Source organism: Falco punctatus, assembly GCF_963210335.1.
Source record: "Falco punctatus genome assembly, chromosome: 7".
NCBI lineage: Eukaryota > Metazoa > Chordata > Aves > Falconiformes > Falconidae > Falco > Falco punctatus.
In genome coordinates this window covers 68,360,352-68,382,795 of record NC_137587.1, presented here as the reverse complement: position 1 = coordinate 68,382,795, position 22,444 = coordinate 68,360,352, and the positions used below count along the sequence as shown (strand labels likewise).

Sequence of the window (22,444 nt, the reverse complement as noted above, 5' to 3'; positions counted from 1 at the left end):
AACCTTGTTTGTGTTGAGTTTTTAGATTCTCAGTTAAAAAGCTCTGCCCCCAGAAAGAGATGGCAGCACTACATGAGAAGACCAGGGACTGTTGGAAATCTTGGCTCTCCAAGGACTGTTCACTAGCTCAGTCAAAGTGAACCAGATGCTTTTAATCCAGACCATGATACTACAGCTATATTGCTCTAACCTTGAAGTCTGCATCAGCACCACCTGGAAGCTTTGTTGGTGCAGGAACAGAGGGGCAGGAGGCAAGTTTGACTGAAGATGGAGCACAAAGTGGCAGAGATGGAAAAACGACAGAAATTAAGCCAAGACATCCCTGTGGCTGTAGCACATCTGCCTAAGTACAAGAGCTGTGTTCTGGCAATACGCAGAGAATGGGTTGAGCATTTAACAGCAGATAAAGCATTAAAATCCAGCCTGGCAAACCTGAACAGCCACTAGCACAAGACAAATTCATTACACCCTGGTAAAGAGTCAGACAAACTGTACCAAGCGTGGGATAGCACACACATTTTGCAAGTTACTCAATGAATCCCATGATGTCAGTAACTAAAACCAAAGTATGTGCAAGTGATGTTGTTTTAATTTCAGATGTAGAGAAGAGACCCATTAATTACTTGGGTGATACATTTCACGATCTAAACAAAAACCCAGCATGCCAGCCTGGCTCTAACACCCCACTGGCACGTTCCCAGTCGCTGCTCCGAGAAGGCACAGAAGCACTCCTGGATCCTCCTGCAGCAGGGGCTGCCTCCAGCCTCATCCCTGTCCAAGGAAGGAGCTGCAACACAGGGAAGACGAGAAAAAGCTTGTAGTAGGGCAAGTTGTTTTATGCTGGAAATCATGAGACCAACCAAATGCTCAGTTAAGGAGTTCCTGTTTATTTTCAGAGTGTACCAACTATTTGTTTCGGTTGTGGTTTCATGGTCTCAGACTGACTACCCTCATACCATTGCCTACAAAATTAAGGGCTCAGATCAAGAGGGTGTACTAACGGCCCTACCGTGTCATAAAGGAAGGTGTCCATCCCCTCCCCTGCCTGTTACTCTCTAACATTGTATGCAAGGAGAGCTCTGAACATCTACGCAAGCCTCAGTCACAGCTACATTCTATATAGGTAAAGTTATCGTATTTTTTGCGTTTTTAAATACAGAGTTTAGATTTCCACAAGCACAAAGGGGAGGAAAGCAGACATAGCTGGAAGCCACCTGTCCGCCGCCTTTCATTCTGGGCCTGAGGCTGAACCACCCCTATTGCAAGTTAAAGCAGCCAAATGGTCATTCCTGTGTGCCAGCTGGGATCACCCCCAAGGATTCTTTTCCTGGCTCAGGACTGTCAGAGAACACTACATCGTGGCCATGTCCCTTTCTGCTCTGGATGTGTCCCAGAACACCCCCAATGTGGGGAGAAAGGAAGAAAGATCAGATGGCATAAGATTCTGGCTTTATCCTAGCAGGGGATTCCCTTTTGCCATTTAAAGGGCACTTCTGGATTTCAATCCCCTTTGTACTGCTACAGAAATGGGAAAGACACAATGCCTGGGCAGCGGGTCTAACTTTATTGTCACAGATAATGTTTTATTAGCTCAAATGCAGGCCAGATCATTAGTAATTAGTTGACCGAATTCTTCAATGGAACAATTTCTAAGTCCCATTCTGTTTCCTGAAGGTCACAAGTGCCCTTTGCAAAATTAGAGCAATCAGGCAATAGGCAAAATTTTTGGTAGTTTTGAGCAAGAATGGAAGTTGGGCAGGCCTGAGCCTGGCTGGTGGAGCTGTGGGAAGACAACAGCTATGCAGCTGCTTATAGTGCTCTTATTCTGGAAGCAGGCAGTGGATATCTGTGTGCTGGCTCTATCAGTCTGACGCCTTTCACCAATAATATATGAATATATATTCCCAAATGGAAGGGGGTAGCTCATTATATCATACTAAGCACATGTTGACCATATTGAAGTTAGCACATATCCCTTGAGTGTAATGACCTAAAATTAATTCTAATAAACAAAGAGCACCAGAATCCTTTATATCTGTGTCTAAAGAATTCTAATTAGGTGAACTCCACAGCCGATGACTTGCATTTTCTGTAACGTTACCAGGCCCATGCTAAGATCCTATATTTCCACTGCTCTGAAAGCGCTCTTTGGCACACAGAGCACTGAGCTAAATCAGTAGGGCTAGGGCTGCCATCAGCAGCAGATATGGAGCAGAACATGGACTGAGAAAAACATCTGATGCTGGAGCAAGAAGAGCTATGCATCACATTTACATGAACAATTTGGGCAATATAACAAAGACATACCTACTGCTCTCTCTCCTGCTTCTTTTACCATATGAAAGGGTCAGAGCACAGGAAGCTCTCAGCTTGGCTGCTCCTTCCCAGTGCTGCTGGCCAGCCCTAACGAAGCATCACACAGCATGTGAGCAAAGAGATAAGACACAGAAAAGAGGGTATGGTGCAGAAGAAAGCATGCTAATAAAGGTGGCATCAGTCACCCCAAATGGAGACACAACTCAAACTGAAAGAATAGTCTCTGCGAAGGATGACTGAGACTCACTGGTGCCACAGATGGCTCTTCCAGCAGCTTGGAGGCACAGAGCATGGTGTGAGGAGAAAGGAATACCATTTACAGACCTCAAGCACTGCTCCCCACTGTTGCTGGGACTGGACTGAAGGCTTCTTCCATGTATTCTTTGGTTCCCTGCAATGCTTTGTAGCACTAGATTTTATATGGCAAATAAAAGGGCACTCATCATTCTTGACATCACCACTGGTAACCCGAAGGGGCTGATGCAGGCTCCCACTATTAATGCCTTAGAATACTATGAAACATAGAAACAGTTGAAACCGATATAGAAGTCGGGGGGGGGGGGGGGAGGTAAGTGGCACGACATCAGCTCTAAAGAAAAAGTACACAGCATCAGATAAAAGCAGCAAAGAACAGACCTTGATATAGTTTCCAGCAATGCCTAGTGTTACGACAGACAAGGAACACTATTTTCCAGCAAGGCTCCCTTTTCAAAGGGAGGACTATCCTCCCAGTAAAACAAGCAGGATGTGATATTTCTATCTGTGCTAGGCTTTAACCGAAAAAAACCCCTACACATGGAAATGTGAGCCTACTGAAATCAATTAAAGGCTTTTCACTTTGTCTCAGGATGCAGAATAGTAGCAGTCTATTAAAAACAAAACAAACCACCCCAAATAAATTAAAACTTTTCTTAGAAATGTCAACCCAACTCCACCTTTGTGGCACATAATCTTCAAAACAGTTTTAACAGCTCCACAGAGCTCCAAGCACAGGCAGAACAAGTGAAACATCAGACCTACTTATTAGTTTGGGCTGTTTTTCTTAGTAGGCTAGAAAGTTCATTTAGGTTCAGCTCTCTAGTAATATCTATTGGATTGCAACAGGTTTTCCTTTGAAGTAATAAAAAATGGGTGTCAAAAGCTTCTGGAATGCCTTGAAAATCTAAGCTGTGTTGTTTTCTGGTTTGGGGGGGTGGTGTTTTTTTTTTTTTTTAACTTTATGAATATATCTCCGTATTAGGTAAAGCAATGTCCATAGAGGTCAGGCGGTTAATAACCAGATGAATTATCATCTCCTCCAGTAAATTAGGAGCTGTTAGAAGCAGGCCTGTGCAAAGGTCAAGTTTAAGTAAAGATAAAGAATGATATAATCATACAGATAAACAAATATCCATTACTTGATTCCATCGTCATTTTCTGAGGATATACAATAAGGGCATGTATGCAGTCATAGGTATTTACAATTTACAATTGCATGACAAATTAGCATAACATAAGGAGCTTTCACCCAAGATTTGGGGACTTTCAGGACATGGCATTCAGAAATTAAAGTGGAACAGAGTTGTGAAGTCCAGAACTGATACTTGATCTTCAAACAACAAATGCAAGTTCAAAGATAATCAGATCTAAGTTTTTATTATGACTTATGATTTATTTTTTTTTAAAAAAAAGCAGAGGCAGTAATTAAGATTTTAGATAGTCTTAAGAGTGGTTTTAGATTAAGCTAAACACAACACAGATTAGGACTTCCCAAAATCCCATCACTGGAAAAAAAATAAAAATAGAAATACATCCTGCAAGACTGACTGGCTGTTTGTCCAAGGAAATACACTGAAGTCTGGAATTTCTCCTTCTTACACGGGCTGCCAAACGCTGCCAGGAGATGCTCTCCTTCAGCACGTGCAGCTTAGAGCCTATGCTTCACAGTAAAGGCATCTCAAGTGAATAAAGTCACAATTATAGTGTAATTCTTTACAACTGCCATAAAAATGCTCCAGCTTTAAAACGCAAACTTGAGAAGGGAAGGAAACAAATTCTTAACGAGTTACTAAACTATAGCTTTTCATTCTTCAGTTTAACTGTTTTACCTGCATCTTATATTAATCTCTCTGTTATTGTAAAGACCACACCTGCCATTTTTAAAGAAGTGGTTCAATGAAACTGTAAAAATATCAATTAGTAAAATATTATCGCAACTTGGGCATTGAAAAGACAGCTTCTTTTAGGACTTTCAAAATTCGCAATAGAATTAATTATTTCAGCCGCGGTCACAGACTCTTGTCCGGCTGCCACCTTGTGGCAGCTGCTGGGACGCTCTGGTGCTGGCCCGAAAACTGGTATTTCAGGGCCCTGGAACTGGCCCTAGTCTCTGTCCCGCTGAACGTAAGGTTGGAGGACGGTTAATGAAAACACTGTGGCTCTTGTTTGAAAACAACACATAGAAAATGCTGCATTCTGTCTGAAGAAACCTTAAGACGCACATATGAATACAGAAGAACGCGTCCCACCAAAAGCATCCCTCAAAGCACTAACTAAACTGCAACACCAGGGCTGATTGATGGGCTTCAGAGACATCTGAAGCTTCTCCTAACCCCAAACCAGCCTGCGTGGCTGGCAGCCCTGAAGCCATCCTCCTCAGGGTCTTTTTAAGCCACTGGACTAGAACGGAGGGAGAATACCCCCCTAAACCTTCCCAGCTCTGTAATTCTCCTTTCAGTATGTTCCACCTCATCTTTTCCTCTGTGCCCAACTGAACAGTTTAATCCAGTGTTCTCTCACTACTGCTGCAAAAGGTGTGGGGCTGTGTAAGCTATCAGGCGGATGAGAAAGGTGACTTACAACACTGCTGCTCCCAATTATCTGTCCACAGATCTCTGGGTAGTTAGTAAGTTTATGCATTCAGGCAGTCCCACTCAATTAAATGGACTTATTTAGGTGCGGCTCCTCGGCAAGTTGGGACCTAAGCAGCATTCAGTCAATACCGTGCAAGACCTCACTTCGAAGGGTCAGGGCCTTGCTCTTAAAGATCAGTCCTGAAAAACAGAGTGGGAATCAGAAGCGATTCAGTCCAAGTCACGCACCTAATTCTTCTCCTCCACTTTTTTCCCCCCCAAGACATTGAAAACAGCATGACTCCCATCTCCCTTTCCCTCGGGAACAAATCACAGATGCTTATAATCAAGACAGAAACAGATTCCCGAGGCAAGCAGAGAATTGTGTCAAGTCCCCAGCTTTCTCTGCCCCTCAGATCCCTGCCAGGGTGCTCGTGGCCGGGCAGCTTGTGGCAGCCAATGCATAATCCCGTGGGTGCCTCTGCCATGCCCAGCCCCACGCTGTGCTGCAGGGTGGGCAGCGCAGAGCACGGCATAGTCAGCGGTAGGCTCTGCCTCGCCACCTTCCTCAGCTGACACTCAACACTGCGAATCCGATCTCAGATAAAACCAACAATGAAACACAAGAAATGAAGTCTGTGCAGCAGACTGCAGGACAGAGAGGTGTGAGGGCTATCAGACAGGAGTTAAGAGCTCCTACAGGCACTACCCTCAATGCTGTTGGTTGCAAACTGCAACCTTCTCCAGTTCTATCGTAATTTAAGGAGGACCTATATGTTGACGGAGGATGAGATAATCTGTAGAAGTCTGTGAATCCCTTGCTGTATGTAGAAACAGTGGCTAACAGGCCAGCTAGGACTGCACATCCAGTGACAGATTGAAAAGCTCCCTTGTGAGGATGAGGAAAATGAAGCTGGGAGACACTTGAGTACCAAATAGAAGCATGTGGAAAGCCCAGTGGAAATATGAGGCAGCGTATCTTACATCTGAAATGCTACAGCATCACCCAGCTCCCCTGGGCCTGAGGACAGCATCCCCGTTATCACCTTTTGGTCAGTGTAGACCGCATGAACTGCAAGGGAGTGGGGATGTCAGTGTCTCTGTGACAGGCACAAAGCCCTACAGTGACACAAACAGAGAGTACTGTCTCATTTCTACATTCACTTTGGCTTCCCATTGACTGGTGTGTTTGACAGACATGCATCATTCCATCATTCCTTATCCATCATGCAGAGTCTGTTTGCTACCAGTCCTCCAAAGGAACACAGTAATATGACAAAAGCACGTTGAAGGGCAATACTCGCTAACAGGAGCAATCTTTTAGAAGATAAGTAATTCTCCCTTTTTCTTATCAAAGTTAATTTTATGCTTATGACACAGTTTTTAAAGGCCTTCAGATGAAGAGCCTGAAACTGAAAATACGTGCATTTCTTTCCTCTCCTCTGAAGTCCCCTTGGCACGAGTACACAGGGGAAGTTCGTCTGAAGACGAACAGAAGACATGGATTGCAGCATCTAGCTGCTCAGTCCACAAAAGCAGAAATATGTTTTCACTTATTTGGCCCTTCACATTTCTTAAGACTTGTATTTATGTAGCATGTAACTTTATGAACATTTCAGGGATTTTTAAGTGTTTAAATATTCAGACTGTATTGGCAACAGATGTTCAATGATATCTTTAATTTTCAGTTTTACTGAAAATATCATGTATTGGTTGGTATTTTCTATAAAATACAACTTTGATATATACTTTGCTTCCATGAAATGTATCTGAGCCTTTCAGCTCCTGCATTAAAGCGGGCACTTCTAGAATTAGTGAGCAAATGTTCTGAGTCTCTAATAGTATTTCTTGTTTGGCAAAAAAATAGTGCTTTCAGGAACACAATCTTTTGTGTAATCTCTCTCTCACAAGACAGATGGCATCATTAATTGCCTCTACATCTAGTTAAATTTAAAAACCTGCACTTAAATAATGTTAAAGTTGTGGTACATGCTGACAAACATAGGAAATATTAAGGTAGAATCAATTGGAAACAAGGGAGGAAAACCAAGACAGGACAGACAGGAATAATAAGAGGCCACAAGAAACACAGACTGATTTAATACGTCCTCATTCATGCCAGGAAAGGTCACAACCTTAATAATCTAGGAAGCGTTTCTGTGTTTCGGTGAACTCCTGGCTTGAGCGAAGCAATTGGCAAAACTCCCATTGACTTCAGTGGGTGAGAATGTCATCCCTTAATCTTTTTAAAGCAACTTTACATGGAAGTTGTCCAGTATGGCTTATCCGCAGTTCTGATTACAATGCCTGTGTAAATACATTTTGGGAGTCAATTGTGATCTGTATTTCAGAGCTAACATTGCTGCGATTCCCTGGTTTACCGCAGTCACCCTACAGTGGTATCAGTTACCAAAAGCCGGATTGTGAGCCTTCTCTGAGCTTCAAATGGAATATAATTACCATAGCACTGCCAAAGAGCCAGCTTTTGCCAATAGATACCATATGCTAACGCTTTGGTTTTAAATACAAGCCCTGTGTTTAAAGCCTTTTCTCACACCATACAAGCTGTGGTTTTCAGATGCCTAGGAGAGACACCCAAGTGGATGTGAGTGCGTACAGCCGCACCATCTTCTGAAAGTCCACCTATACTACATAGCCTATCTCATTAAATACAGGTATGTTCTCTTTTACAGTTAAATACTTCTTAGACAGTGAGGGTCCTAACTGAACACCGTAGAAGAAAACAATGTCAAGAGAGCAAATAACAAGAAGTTGCACTGGAAATAAGAAATAATTGAGACTTGATGCTGAGATCTTGAATTCACATCTGTATCCATATGCTAATCTTGAATTAGGATAGTTGTACCTAGTAAACTCAACAACACTATTCCTCACTAACAATAAGGATATAAGGTTCTTTAAAAATTACCTTATTTTCTTTAGTCTTTAAACACAAGGCCACTACTAGAACACTGAAAGCTCAGTTTCTCACCTAGATTTTATTTAATTTTATTTTAGTCTGGCTTTATGCTCTAGGTTTATACATTGGTCATAAAATTCAATCAAAGTGGCCAATATCACCCAAATTAGGAAGAAGGTAAAATTGTCAAATATATTAAACTCCCACAAGATTGCTAAATTAAGCAGGTGGACAGAGGAAAGAGACCTTACTAGCGACCTTACAGTGGGAAAGGCTGCAGGGTAAGTTCAGCTGGAGAACACATGGGAGCGTAATTTCAAGGCACAAATCTATGGGAAGCGTGGCTTCGCTGTTTTCAAGCTCATGAAAGTGGTTTTTTTTTTAATAGAAGACAGTATTCAGTAATGCCCTTCATTTTGTTTTCATAGTGTCTGACTGGTGAAAGAATTTAATAGATTGAGCTGTGACAAAGAAATCAGACGTTATGAATAAAACAACTACCAGATTAGCATAGAAGCACACGAGATTAATATTTTATTACAAACTATGATCAAGGCTGATCATCAACATTCATGCAGGGGATTAAATTTCTGCTTTAAATCCATTCTCTTACCTATTTGTTCCTTGGCACTGAAAGCTGTGTGTCTTGGGACAATATCCTCCATCACTTATAAGATCTAAAAGTTTAGTTATGCATGACAAGGGACAGTGGCCACCTCTCCTCTGTTTCCCGGCCATCCAGTGTAGGCAGCAGTAGGTTCTGGAGTCAATACCCTTCTGCTGGCTTCATTTAATATATTACTTTTTATGTTGGCAAAAGTTCTGATACAGCTATGAGGTTTTGCTGATAGGCTTGTAAACTCTGGCAGGGAGGACTAGGGTCACTTGAGTGGTTCTGGGTTTACCTTTTAAAAAGACACCATTACTCACCTACACAAAAGACTCTCCTGGGCAGGATTCCACAAGAAAGCATTTTAGTCCCTTCCATTCCACTCAGTTATGCCTGACGTAAGTCAGCAGTGCTCCAGCACCCCAAAACTGCACTGGCTTCCTAGCAACATTTTCCTTTCGACATCATTCAAGGTGTTAACCTTGGAATATCATTCTTCAAAAAGCTGTATTCCTCAGTCTAGGCTCCCCTAAAGGGCCACCCATCTCTTCCCACATTAACACAACCTACGCCTGCCATTAAACATGCCCACCGTATCAGGTTTTCAGGACCGGAGGAAGTATGATATACTGTCAGACGGTACTGTAGAACTGAGTTTCATAATGCATCACAGTACCTGGATCTGCTGATCTTCTGTTAAAAAATTCAAAATACTTGAAAGCAAACAAACTGCTAATTGTGGACACATTTGCACTGCAGCAGAAAGCAGCACATAACCTCAGGCTGTAGAGTGAGAGCTGGAACGGCGTGTTGCACTGCTCTGCTCTCGTGCACTGCCCTTGATACTGCACATGCAGGAAGGCTCAGAGCCTTGACAGACCAAAAGGGCTCTGACAGAAACACTCAGGAGCCTGTGCAGCCCAAGCAGAAGACTCACTAGGACAAGGATCTACAGAGGGAATTCCACAGGAACATTGCTAGAGATAAACAGCTTAAACTATCGCATGAGCACATTTTAAGGAGTTACTGCCCCTCAGGTGAGATGACATGGATTTGCTGCATTCATTGCCCCCAGGCCCCTACACCTGGGAAGCAACGAAGGCTCATTTCAATCCCTGCAATGACATCTTTAATCATATGCACTGTCACATGCCAGACACTGACCTCTGTCTCCATTTTGATATTGGGGGATAATTTGGTATCTGGTGCGAGATCACATTTGTCTGTCTTGCAGTAAATTCTTTGCTCAGACATTCTTAAAGTCAAATGGAGAGCAAAAGTGGCTTGAATGAGCATGCCTTCCTTTCCCTTCACGGTGAACAGATATCCCAGAGTCAGATGTTCTGGACCAGCTCAGAGACACTAATTCCTGACCCAGGGCTGTAACTTCTTGAGTTGTGACAACTGGACTGCTTTCCATTACACCTCTCTACTTAAATTAGCCATTATGATGTAAACCAAATTGTTCTTCACTACCATCCTATTTGCTAGTAGAAATTGTCAATATTCCCTCTTCTTTAGATCCACCCTCAAACCTCAGATGTGCATTCTTACAGACACTGGTTTACTCAAAATAGTACAATAACCCCTGTAATTATTTTTACAAAGCAAATACAAGAGATGCAGAACATCAAAACTAAAATCATCTAAACAGCTGTAAGACCATCACCTGTAATTACTAGCTTAATTCAGAATGCACTTATTTTAGGGGGGGGAAAGGATTAGAAAGAATTAAAATATTGTTTTCTTATCACTCAGCTTTGAAAGTAGCCGTGGCAGGCTTTGTTGGTTTGTTACTCTTCAGGCTGATGAGAAAGGTTCCTTAGGTCCACCTGGCCGATCAGGTCTAAATTTTATGCTGCTGTTAGAATAACCATGTGCTTTACCTCCATCTGCGTGCCTCACGGCTTAGAAATGAAGTTTGTTCAAAAGGGCAAAGCTTTCTGCTGGTATCTGTTGGAATCAAGTAGGAAAGCAGACATTCTGTGATCTCAGGGGGACAGCATGAGGTAATATATCTGCCCCACTCACCTGCTGCTCCATCGTTTGTGGATGGGTGAAAGTCACAAAATCAACTGAGAAGTAACCGAGCACTCCTTTAGATTTACAGGTTTCTCCAATTTTAAAGCAGAGTGAATTAAGAACTGCTGGATCAACAGAACATTGTGGAATGGTAGTGCCAGATGATCGCAAAGGACCGTCAGCATGGAGCTGGTCTCCAGATGACACTATTTTAATCTTGCCTGTTGGCTCTATCAGCATATCCACCGTAAGGTTTGTGACATTTCCTGAGAGCGGGAAAGCTTCTATCACACCACCTAGTAAGAAATGAATTAGCTGTTAAGCTAGTAATCAAATTCACATGTGATGCTCCTCAGAGTGCACAGAACGAAACCATCCAGCTCCTATTGTGCTCAGACATTGCAGGGAGGACTGCTATGGAGATACAGCAAGTAAATAAATGTAATATGAGCAGCATAGCTAGAACCCATTAATCTCTTAGAAGAGAAAGAAGATATCTCATCTACTATAGCCCTGCACAGTTCAACCAGTGGCTTTTCAGCTGCAGATGTTTTGCAAGCAGTTCCAAACTAGATATATCACTCACCTGACTGGAGAAGTATGCTCTTGGGTAGGATGAATGAATCCTGGCCTGACCTACAGCCCACCTAATCCCCAGGCCCAGAACAGCACTAAAATGAATGTTGGGACCACAGAGGGAGTGGTATCTCCTGCTGTGGACGAGCCTTGGAAATTTCCATTCATATGATGGTCTTTGACAAATAGCCTGCCCTTTGGTATTCATCCACATGAGGAACTTGGTATGTAGATGGGAAGGCTTGTAAATGACAACTTCTAGCATGGTCTTGCCCAGGAAAATCACAAAGAAAACCACTTGGCATTTTGGATTTGCCTTTTTACTGCATATAATGCTATAACTCAGGATAAACTACTATGTAATAAAAATTGGTACTAAATGTGTTAACTGGCATTATTTGTCAGAAAAATACATCCAAAGCTTTGAATCAATCTTGTCTCTTCCACAGCTAAAGTAGTATATGGAATGTAGATATCCATTATATAGAATACAAAATGATGGCAGGGCAGAGTAACCACAGAAATTTACTACCCAACCACAAACTCCTTTCCCATCCAAAATTTGGCAGACCAATATAGGATGTTAACATGTCTGTGCAAAGCTAACATTGATTTGCAGTGATTAGACAAGGTGATTATCTGCGCTGCCTCTTAGGGACAGACATAGTCTCAGTTCTGAGCTCTAGGCCAGTTAGGTACTGGCCAACTTTGCTCCAAAGGTGCCATGAATAGGTTTAATGCAGGAAGCCCTGCTGAGGACTCAGTGCTACATGAACAGAACGATCCAGCTATCAGATTAGAGCTCATTCATATTCCTTTGGTTGGAGGGCAAGAAAGAGCACAGCAATGGTCTGACCAGGCGTCTGTGCCAAGGTACTGTAAGGGACAATATGGCACTGCATTACTGATCCGCAGTGGCAACACCACCTGCCTGAAAGGCAAAAACTGGGGAGGCAAAAATTCCACTCTTTGCCAATCTGTTAAAGGTTGTGAGCACATTTGACTTGGTGCAATGTATGTATGTAGCATCCAGAGTTTACATATAGCACCCTTCCTGGTCCTATGGGAAGGAAAAGCTAGTCCCGCAGCTCTCTGCTCACCAGCACCTAAGATGAAACACGCTCCCACTCACCTACGCGCACACTCAGACATTAGCATTCCTGACAGCCCTTTGCCAAACGCAAGGTTAACCCTAACCCTAACCCTTGAGTCCAGTAACCCAGGGTTAAGGAGTTGGTGCTTATCGATTCCAAATCATGTCAGAAAGGTAATCCAGGATTAATATAGGTTAAAAGCTTGGATAGGACATATGAATGATAGAATAGTTGCCTGTAATTCATTCGTAAATGAACATTTGAAGCACAATGGAGAAATAAAAGGAAATAAATATTGAAATGGGCCCAAGATTAACAAGAATATGGCATACAATATGGTATAATTACTCCTTATAACACTTAACAGCGACTTTGCAGTCTTATTTACCTTGACTAAGAAATGTTTGGAGGAATTTTTCCCATGTAGGGAATCGTTTCTCATTGACTGGCTGTACGTGCTGTGCTAAAAGGCCCGGCAGCTCCTCGGAGATCTTCACCAAAGCTGGCTCCTGCAGAAACAAATTAAATAGAACCACAAGCAATTTTACTACAGAAATGAAAACTGCTTGTGGGGTGATTAAAAACCAGGCCTCCAACAGGCAAAAAAAAAAAAAAAAAATGTGGTTACTGTTTACCCACAGTCAGGAAGCCTTTTTTAATTTTTCTGCTTACTACTCTTCCCTCCTATTGAAAACTGTCCTTCTCTGAAAGACAATCCCCCCCTTTCAGCATAGCACCTATTGCATTATAATTTATATCAATAATTTGATCTGGCAACTGAAAATGCTAAGCACTTGGTAACTGCTTAGGGATCAATATCAGCAGTCAATAACTTCTACATTGTTTATATTTTGAAACTGAGTGTATTGAAATAGTCACATATGCCAGAAGTAGTTTTACTGATTCTATGTTTAAGCTGTTATATCAACACAAACACCCTTTAGTTTAAGAAAGAAAAAAAAAAAAGGAAGAATTATCAGCCAAAAGCATTTCTAAAGCAGGAAATATCCTTTACACTCTCCAGTAAGTAACATAAATTCACAAGTGTATTTGTGCCTCTATCTTTGGTCAAACTTGATTAGTCATACTATAGGAGATCAGCTAGCTTTTTCCTAGTTTCAAATTCTTTACTATATTATCACACACACAAAACAACCCCATTAAATACAGAAACTAACTGCATTGCTTTTACTGTTCAAAAATGTCCCAGAAGTATACAAGCATATAAAGTGCAAGGACCCTGACTCTATTGCTTCAGGCTCCTTTTCTTGCTGCTTCATAAGCATTCGCCTGCTTCCCCTGGGTCTCTTTGCTTCTGTTTTACATCCTCTCTCTTCAGCATCCTGTGTTTCAGAAGATGACCAACCATCCTCTGATCCTGGCAATGTCCTAAGCCACAATCATATTATCTTGAGCTCTGAAGGAACATGATAAAACCTTATGGCTAACATCTAAGAATAGGGGAAAAAATAAATATCTATTTTTCCACACCAGTGACTTTGAAGAGATGGGCTTTCTCATGAAGCACATGATGTGGCTTAACCAAAATATAAATTCAAAATCAGTTTACTGTGATGTATCTAACAGAATAAGGAGGAAGAAGAGGATGGGTATCAACTTTGCGTATAGGAGACCTAGATATATCTTGTTCCTGAATACCTGAGACTGAGACCTCTGCCTGAGGCCTCAGGAAAGTCACTTTCTGTCTGTGCCTCAGCTGTCCAGCCATGAAAGGGGGACAATTGCTGTCCCTATCTCACCTGGAATTGAGGAAAAAAAAAAGTCTTAAAAATATTGAGGTGCTTAGGTAATGATGCTGATCCCATAGGGCTATGTGTGCCCCTATCATATACCAAGGAGAAGAGTATGTTATTGACTTTAAATATCTCGGAAAAAAACATTAAAAAATGGGTTTAGTCAGTTTATCAATATACTAAGCAGCACGACCTTAACCTTACGGCAGAAACAAAGGGCCACATAAAATATGAGATCCAAGTTCAGAATTAACCCAGATTCAGGTCTTACACTGCTCGTTTCCTTACAAACTGTACAGAGGAATTCAGGTTTTGGGCAGCTCAGCTGACTAAAACAACAGAGCAGTGAGCAAATATCAGTTGGCCTTGTCTCAATTTGTATTTACTTTGAAATATTGCTAAGCCAAGAAGTCACAAGATGAGGTGGTTTGCTGCACAGTGAAAATAAAGGCAGCTTTGGAGAGAGGATGCAAGCAATGATGGATGTCATGGAGATGCTGACCTACAAATCAGTTTGCACCTGTCAGTGCATTCCGCGATACCTCTGTCACTCTGCCTCATGCCTGAGTTACATTGACTTCAGGTATTGTGCAGTTTAAACAGAAATATAAAAAACAAACAAAAGAAGAGACATGCCATGGCTGCCTGAAAGCTTTTGATAAGTTATGGGGGGGGAAACAGTAATCCCTGCTGATCTGTAGAAACATTTGGGAATGCTGTGACCAAGCTTGTGTTAGTAAAAATTAAAATTATGAGCACGTGAAAGGGGATACAATTTTCCATTGCAACAGTTCAGAAGGACATGAGGGCAGCCACATCAGCTCCACAGAATAGGGCTGGGGACAGTTGTATCTCCTTTTAGAGAGAGCTGGTTTTGAGGATCACAGGTGTCTGGGAAAGAAAGCTCCTAAACTGGGTGCAAAATCAAGCAGAACTCCCAAACTCTGAAGCATACTGAAGGGCACTTGTGAGCCAGGAAAGTGGAGGCAGCTGGTAAGGCACAGAGACTCTAGTCACCTCAATCTATACATATAGTAACATCACAATGCTACTGCTCTCCGTCCTTATGATGAGCATTAGACAGGCAAGACTGTTGCGGATCTGCCTTGGCAGACCAAGTGTTGCTTGTTTACATCAGGTCAAATAGCATTTGAAGGGGACTTGAGCATAGGATGAACTCCGAGCGCCCGTCAGGGCAAGCGGACGCACAGTGCCCAGCTCAGGAGCATCTTCCAGTTCAAAGCACCCTCAGTATTTGCCAACTGCGAAGGATGCATGTATCAAACCCAAGCGCCTTACGGAAACAAGACCGTGGCTTTTAAAAAAGTAACTAATTCAAGAAAATCTGAAAAATGTTCTCATGAAATCAAATCCAACGTAACAGTGCTTTTAACCGGTAATGCCTAGATAATCAAGGTGTTCACAGAAGGGAGTCAGGCAACCGCTTTTTAAGGAGCAGCACCTGGAATTCTAGTTGGAAGTTTTTTGCAACTGTAAGCTCTAAAAAGGCAATAATCCTGATTATAGGGAGTTTTAGTAGGCAAATTCAAGCCCGCATCCAATACTCACTCACGAAGTCAAACCTTTTATAAGGATCAGTGCTTGGTAGGCTAATTTCATTTAAATTGGACGGTATCTCCAGCAGAGCTTACCAATGTTTTATTTCTTGATGTGGCCCAAACCAATTCAGAATCATAGGCTCAATAGAAACAGGGAGCATTTGTTCAACACCTTCAGCTGATGTTTCTTAGCACCAGTGAAAAAGGAGCAGCCCAAATACTGTTTACATCATGTAGAAATCTTTTAAATCTCTTGCACCTTTTTACAACAATGAATAAGTATGAAAAAAACCCCGTACACCTTTCCCCCCCTAAGTATGATTTCTTACCCTTCTTCAAGCTTGATTTTGAAAGGCTTTCTTAGAATGTCAGTTGCAACAAAAGATTAGGACCAGATGTGGCATATGTTGAAGGCATGGGTAGGAAATCTACTCAAGACACATCAGGCAGCAAAGAAAAGCCTGTTGAGAAGGTAAGTAAAAAATAGAAAGAAGAAACAGACTTAGAAATAGGAAGACCGACCTGGGGAAAGAAAGAGGCTGCAGAGCAGAATCCATGAGAAAGACCATGGGCTTTTTAGCTAAAAATCAGATTGAAAGGAAATTATTTACACCTTGCAAGCAAACAGAGTGAAGAAAGTAACTCCAAATAAGTAAAGCTGAGTGGGCCAGAGAAGAATAAAATCAGCAGACAGATCCTCAGCAATACAAAGTGCCACATCTCTGCTGAAGTCAATGAAGCTATGGCAATTTATGCCACTTCGATGGCACTATGACAATTCATACCATTTATACAGTATATCCTTTATACTGCAATCAGTGCAGCTATGATAACTTTTTCCAGCTGCCTTGATGTGAATTGGTCCAGCCCAGCTTATTCTCATGTTCTTAGTGACACCAGCAAATATGGTTATATTGGAAGAGGCCAGTGACCGCAGTCTGACTGTCCAAATTATTCCATTATTACCTATTTTGCAAATTAAACTGCTCTGACATTTTTTCTAATTCAGACAGGTACGTGCTGGCCAGAACCACGATCTACCACACTGAACAAAACAATCTGAGAGGTTCATAAAAATGGAAATGTATTTGGAAGTGATACACTGAATACCCTATCTACTTAAAGTTTGCAACCTGATTTAAAGCCCAGGCATTTAATTGTTAACTGCAAATTTTGAAATTAAAAAGTGCCAATTTTGCCTTCCATGAGCTGGAAAACTATGTTCTGATAGAAGGCAACATCATGTAAAACAGTCATCATTACCAAGTAACACAAATGTTTTTTGTATGTAAAATTGCTTTGTAAAATATTTGCTCCATCTGCTGAAAGTAGCAAAGACAATTTTCCCTGATAGCTAATGGCCCATTTCAGCTGTATGGCAAGCGATTCACCGTGGCTGCAACTTGCATTAAGTAGAATGGTGAAAACAGTGCACAGAATTCTCCACTTATGTAGTATTATCTACTCACTGCTTCCTGAGAGCCCGTCCCTCATTATCATGGCCTTCGCTGTGGATCAGCACGCAGGACTAGGGTTGCTTTGACTCAAGAGGCTTTTTGTCAAACTGAGGCACATATGCTATGTTTCAATACAAAAGCACAAAACAGCCACTTTCCTTGACTACAAGAACAAGAAGGTTAGTTCTCTTTCAACTTTCCAGCACTTAAACTGCTGTTCCTTTTTTCACACCACATGGGGCCATGGTTTTCTCTTCTGGCTCATGCTGTCACTCTGCACGCTGAGGATTTCAATATATAAAGATCAAGCACTTCTTTTAATTCTAAATTCAACTACACACACACACGCACCAAAAAAAAAAGCAAAAAAACCCCACTGGCCTAGTCCAAACCCCCCCTCCCAATTGGTTGGCTCATTGTATACTCTGCTATTTACCGTGCCTCCATTGAAAAGCACATGTTTACATTGTGCCCTGAACTACTTCAACATCTGCTAACAGACCAATAAAAAATAAATAAACCAGGATTGTTCAGAAAGAGAGATTCTTTCTATTTCCTCTGAACGCTCCTAAACCGGCAGCAGCAATATGCTGCAAGATCCCTTTTCATAGATGTCATCTCTGAAAACAATATATGCGGGGAAATCAAATATAAAATCAGAACAGCCTGTGCTCCAAAAAGCAAACCGAAAGAGGATCTTGAAAGCTCTATGAACCTGTCAAATAATTCTCCATATTTATACACAGCATGTTAATCTGAGGTTAGGACAATTTTATTAAATAGTTTGCTTTTTTAATTAAAAAAAACAACCGATGTGCATTGCTATTTTATGCATAAAGTATGTTTTTTGCGAGGTTGCAGCCTTTGTTTTTCAAGGTTCCCCACATCTACCTTCACAGTGAAGAAAACAACCATCATAATCTTAAAAAAATCTTTTTTTTTTTTTTAATCATATATTTCTTTCAAATGTAGCATTTGTAAGTTCAGGACATCGGAGTGTTAATCCTCATAAAAAGACGAGATAAGCAATATTTGAAAGCCTCTTTTTCTGTACTTTAATGAGATCTCTGCAAATGCACAAACAATTCAGATGCCCTCAGATTAATAATATTTTACTTTTCTCTCTTTCAGTCTCCACAGATTTTGTTCATTTCTGTTCACTTGCCCTCCTTTCTGGCTTGTATCGCTAAAGAAAGGGTTCTAATGAGTTCCAAAAATGTGATTTCAAAAAGAAAAGAGATGTCATATAGATAATCCACAGTCACTTCCCAGAAATTTTATCTAAATTGCAGAGCTGTTACGCTAAAGGAATTGTCAGACAAAACCTGCATTGTGTTTCACAAACAACACACTGTTAAACTTCTTTTATTCTTAGAGTTGCCTATGTGTTACTTTTTGGATTTTAGCAAAATAAACATTTTTAAAATAATCCAAGCAGGCATTTTATTGGATGCGATAACATTAACGGATTTCAAATTTCTTTAGTGCTCTTGCTTTATCCTCTCCTTCCACACTGTTATTGCAACAAACTGGCACTTAAATTCAATTGATTCAAAATATTCTGGATCCATATGGCCTAAAACCCTGGAGCTGAAGTTCTGATATTGCCTCACTGCTGTTTTCTAGCATTTGCCTCTACTCCAGTCCCCAGATGGTGGAAGTAACATTTAAACCTCCTTTCCTCTGCCTTGTACAATAGACCTTGGCACCATTTCAACTGTTTACTCCGGTAATTAACAGCACTGATACCACAACAATTACAACTCCTACAATCTTAACACAATAATGCTATGAATTAGTGAGAGCTAATGGCTGGAAGGTATAGTGGTTCCAGACTGCGAGATCTGTGCATTTTTAGAATAAAATAAAAGGTACAAACAGCACGCTTTCGGTAGACAATGATTACCTAGTAATTAGTTTACACAAAGCTTCCTATTTAATGGCAAAACGCTGTAATTAACGCGTGACAGAAAATCAAAGGGTACTTTGTAAGCGTATGAAAAATTAACACTGCAGGCCTATAGCTTTATGTACTGATTAGAAGCATATTAAATCAATAGGACATACAAACCAACAGCTTGCATATCTGATTATTGCAAGTCTCACGAATGGAGATCATGGCTTTAATCTAACCGAGGGATACAATTATCACGCTTTATTTTACTTAAGGTTTGAGAATCACCTGAAACGTCACCATGGCAGGCACACAGGTATATTAATAATCTGAGAAAGAGCACACTGGACTGTTTGCGGACATGGTGAATATTTAAGCTATTTAGGATATATTGCTGCGAGATCACTGCCTGTGCTAGGAAACAACCTGCAGCTGTATTGCTTTATAGGTAATCAATTCCTGTCCGAAACCTTTGGGTTCTTTCTCTTTTTCCTATTAAACATCATATCAGTTAGAAGAAATTTTACAAGCCTGTCAAAATGCTGTAAACGCATCTTCTGTGTATCTGTCAAGAGTTTCTGGCCCTCTTCAGGCTGAAAAAAATACCACACCTGCAACCGTGTGTGTGCACCAACAGCGGAGCAAAGGCTACTCGCTTAAGAACCCCCTGGGCAGACTTCAGGTGTTACACCAAGGCCAGTTTGATCGCTTGCGGTTTATCCCAGTTGCAGCACTATTTGCAGCACTGCCCTAGAACAAGGCCGGTGGCGGCACAAGAGGCAAGCAGAGTGGTGAAAATGGGAATGGGTGGCAGAAAGGAAAAAAACAAGGATAGGCAGCTTTGCTGTGTTCAAAGACTGTCAGAAATAGTGCACCTGCAATGCCATGTTGCTAAAATTACATCTTTGGCAGTATTACAGTTGGGTTTCTTTTGACAAACATACACTCTTTACTCTGAATTCCTTACTTCAGTAAAGAAATGAGATGTGGTATGTAAGCTTCAGCTTTTTTGCAGTGAATGTGACTCATTTAACCAGTAAACAATCTGCTCACCACTATTCCCGATTTTCAGATAATCACAAAATTTATCTATTATTTATTACAGGACTTTTGAAAGTTGACCAGAAAATTTTTATTTTAAAGGAACATCCAGCCTTTCACATAATTTTATCTCGGCCTTTCAAACTGTAATTTTCCAATAGCAATCAATACAAAATCTTGCAGCCAGGTTCTGAATATTGCTTTATGCAACTCAGAGTGAAAGTTGGATTTGTCACCTTTTGAAAAGATTTTAATTTCCTTGTACACATTTTAGTGAATTAACCAAGATGCAGTCTATAAGGAAAAGAAACTGTGACAAAACACTGTGACACAACTGGAGGCAGTAAGATTCAAACACTCTAACACTTAAAACAGTAGGCTGCCCAAATGCATTAAATAGCTTTCTTCTTCTACAACAGATATTTAATGGAGAGTTTTGAAATCGTTGTGTAGCTATGGCCAATTATAATGGCTTATTGAGAGAACATTGATGCTTTTTTCCTGTGCCTTGTTCTATTGTATTTTCAGCTCTTCTCTTCTTTACCCCCCACACTGATCCCTTTTTTTGTCGTCAGCTTGATCTTCGTTATCTTTAGGATTGCTGCTAGGTAAACTCATATCGTGTGGCTGGTCCTGGTGGTTAATTAAGAGTTGCAGTGTAATAAAAGATAATTTTAAAATTAATTTCACTAGTAATTTAATCTAGTGATTTAGATACTGTTTAGCATTCTACAGTTACACAAGAGGATGGGAACTCTGCATAGTGCTGTATTTTACATAAAAGGGGAAACTGTTAAAAGAAGAAAAATGGCAGCACTAGCAGGAAGGTGATGTTCTCTTTCCTCTAAGAGGGAAGAGGGCTGCAAGTGTTCTGAGAGTTTAAGGTGGCCGTCTGAGTCTCAAGATTCAGAGTCAAAGGCCAGGAGGCATCACAGACTTTGACAGCCTGGTGCCTGTTCAAAAACAAACAAAAGGCACCAAATACACTTTGTAGACCACTTTTCCACCAACCTTCAGCTTAATTGTGAGTGGGCATCTGAATGTCTTCAGGGTCACGAAAGCATGGCTGTGTAAGGTCTGCTTAGCCCCGAATCTTGTCTCTGACAGTGGTCACAAGTGGATGCCCAGGCACGTATGAAAACAGAGCAAACACTTCCATTCCCCAGATACTCTCCCAGCCTCCAACAATTTGCAGCTCTGAATCCCTCTTAAGCCAGAGACTCTGTCGGTGATGATAGTTAATTATTTTCTCTTCCATGAATTTATAAAGTCACTCAGCAAGGCTTCATATAAGTATAGGTGAGATTTTCCAAAACCTGAAAAACTGAATTGCTGACTTCCAACAAGAGTGAGATGCCCAGCTTCTTAGCACACTTTGGAAAACCATAGATTAACAAAGATTATGGATATCTTTCTCTAGATACTCCAAACAGTTTTTCACTTACTCTAACAGTAACAGAACCAGTCTTCCTGCTACGCATGGACTAACTGAAGCTTGAATTGGTACAGAAAATGGGGGCCAGATCCCAATATTCCTTTTCACACTGGAGAATGCCTCCACAAATGGCCTCACGATTGCCAAACGTCCACTTGTGGCGGCAGCACTTATCTTGACACTGAATATTGTTGGAATCTGGGCCTCACGATGAATTTTTTTTATACACTGACAGACTTCAGCAGCGCACAGTAGGATGAGGGCCTTACAGAGCATACTCAGCATTGTCTGTGAATTCAACCCTTTATGCAGCTGCAAAATATTTTTTCAGGTAACTCAGATGTTGCATTTAAGTTAACAAGGTAAAATATATCGATAATCCTGTCCTGCACTTTTGTTTGCCCAACGTTGTATTTGAAATGAAGAATCTAAAATCGGTCTCATTTTTAGATGGAATAGATTTTTTTACACAGTTCAAACTCACAAACTACATTATTTTTAATCTGTTGCCTACTACATACCAACGAGGAAAATCTGGGTATCGTGTCGCAAACTACTATGCAAATGATGCTATTTGTAAGTATTACCATAATTTAGTGCTTACAGTCATATTCTCATTTCTAATAATTCTACCAGAATGGGGAGTCTTTTCACTGTACTCTTAGCCTGCAGGATAGTCTTTCATCAAGAAGCTGAATTTTTTAATAACCTGCCAGCATACGTTTTGTATGTGGCAGCCTATGCCGATGACACAATGTCTTCATTATCAAAAGAAACAGGTCTACATACTGTAATAGGACATTAAAGCATGCCTGTGCTCATAAACTAATGCTTTGATGTTTAAATGTGTATCATTACAATGGTATTCCTTAACAAAGGATGATTTTAATCCTCTGCTCTCAATGGCAATACTCATCGGAGGCTGCAATTCATTA

General features: G+C 41.0%; 1 protein-coding gene across 1 annotated transcript in view; it reads right to left on the bottom strand.

Annotated features, from left to right (window-relative positions):
• Positions 1-22,444, bottom strand: part of IQCH (IQ motif containing H) — a 71,558-nt gene that overhangs the window by 11,313 nt on the left and 37,801 nt on the right. The window contains exons 15-16 of the mRNA XM_080396943.1: positions 12,758-12,878; positions 10,709-10,995 (exon numbers count right to left, since the gene is read on the bottom strand). Coding sequence (XP_080253069.1) covers positions 10,709-10,995; positions 12,758-12,878 — 408 coding nt within the window. The remainder of the gene's footprint in view (positions 1-10,708; positions 10,996-12,757; positions 12,879-22,444) is intronic.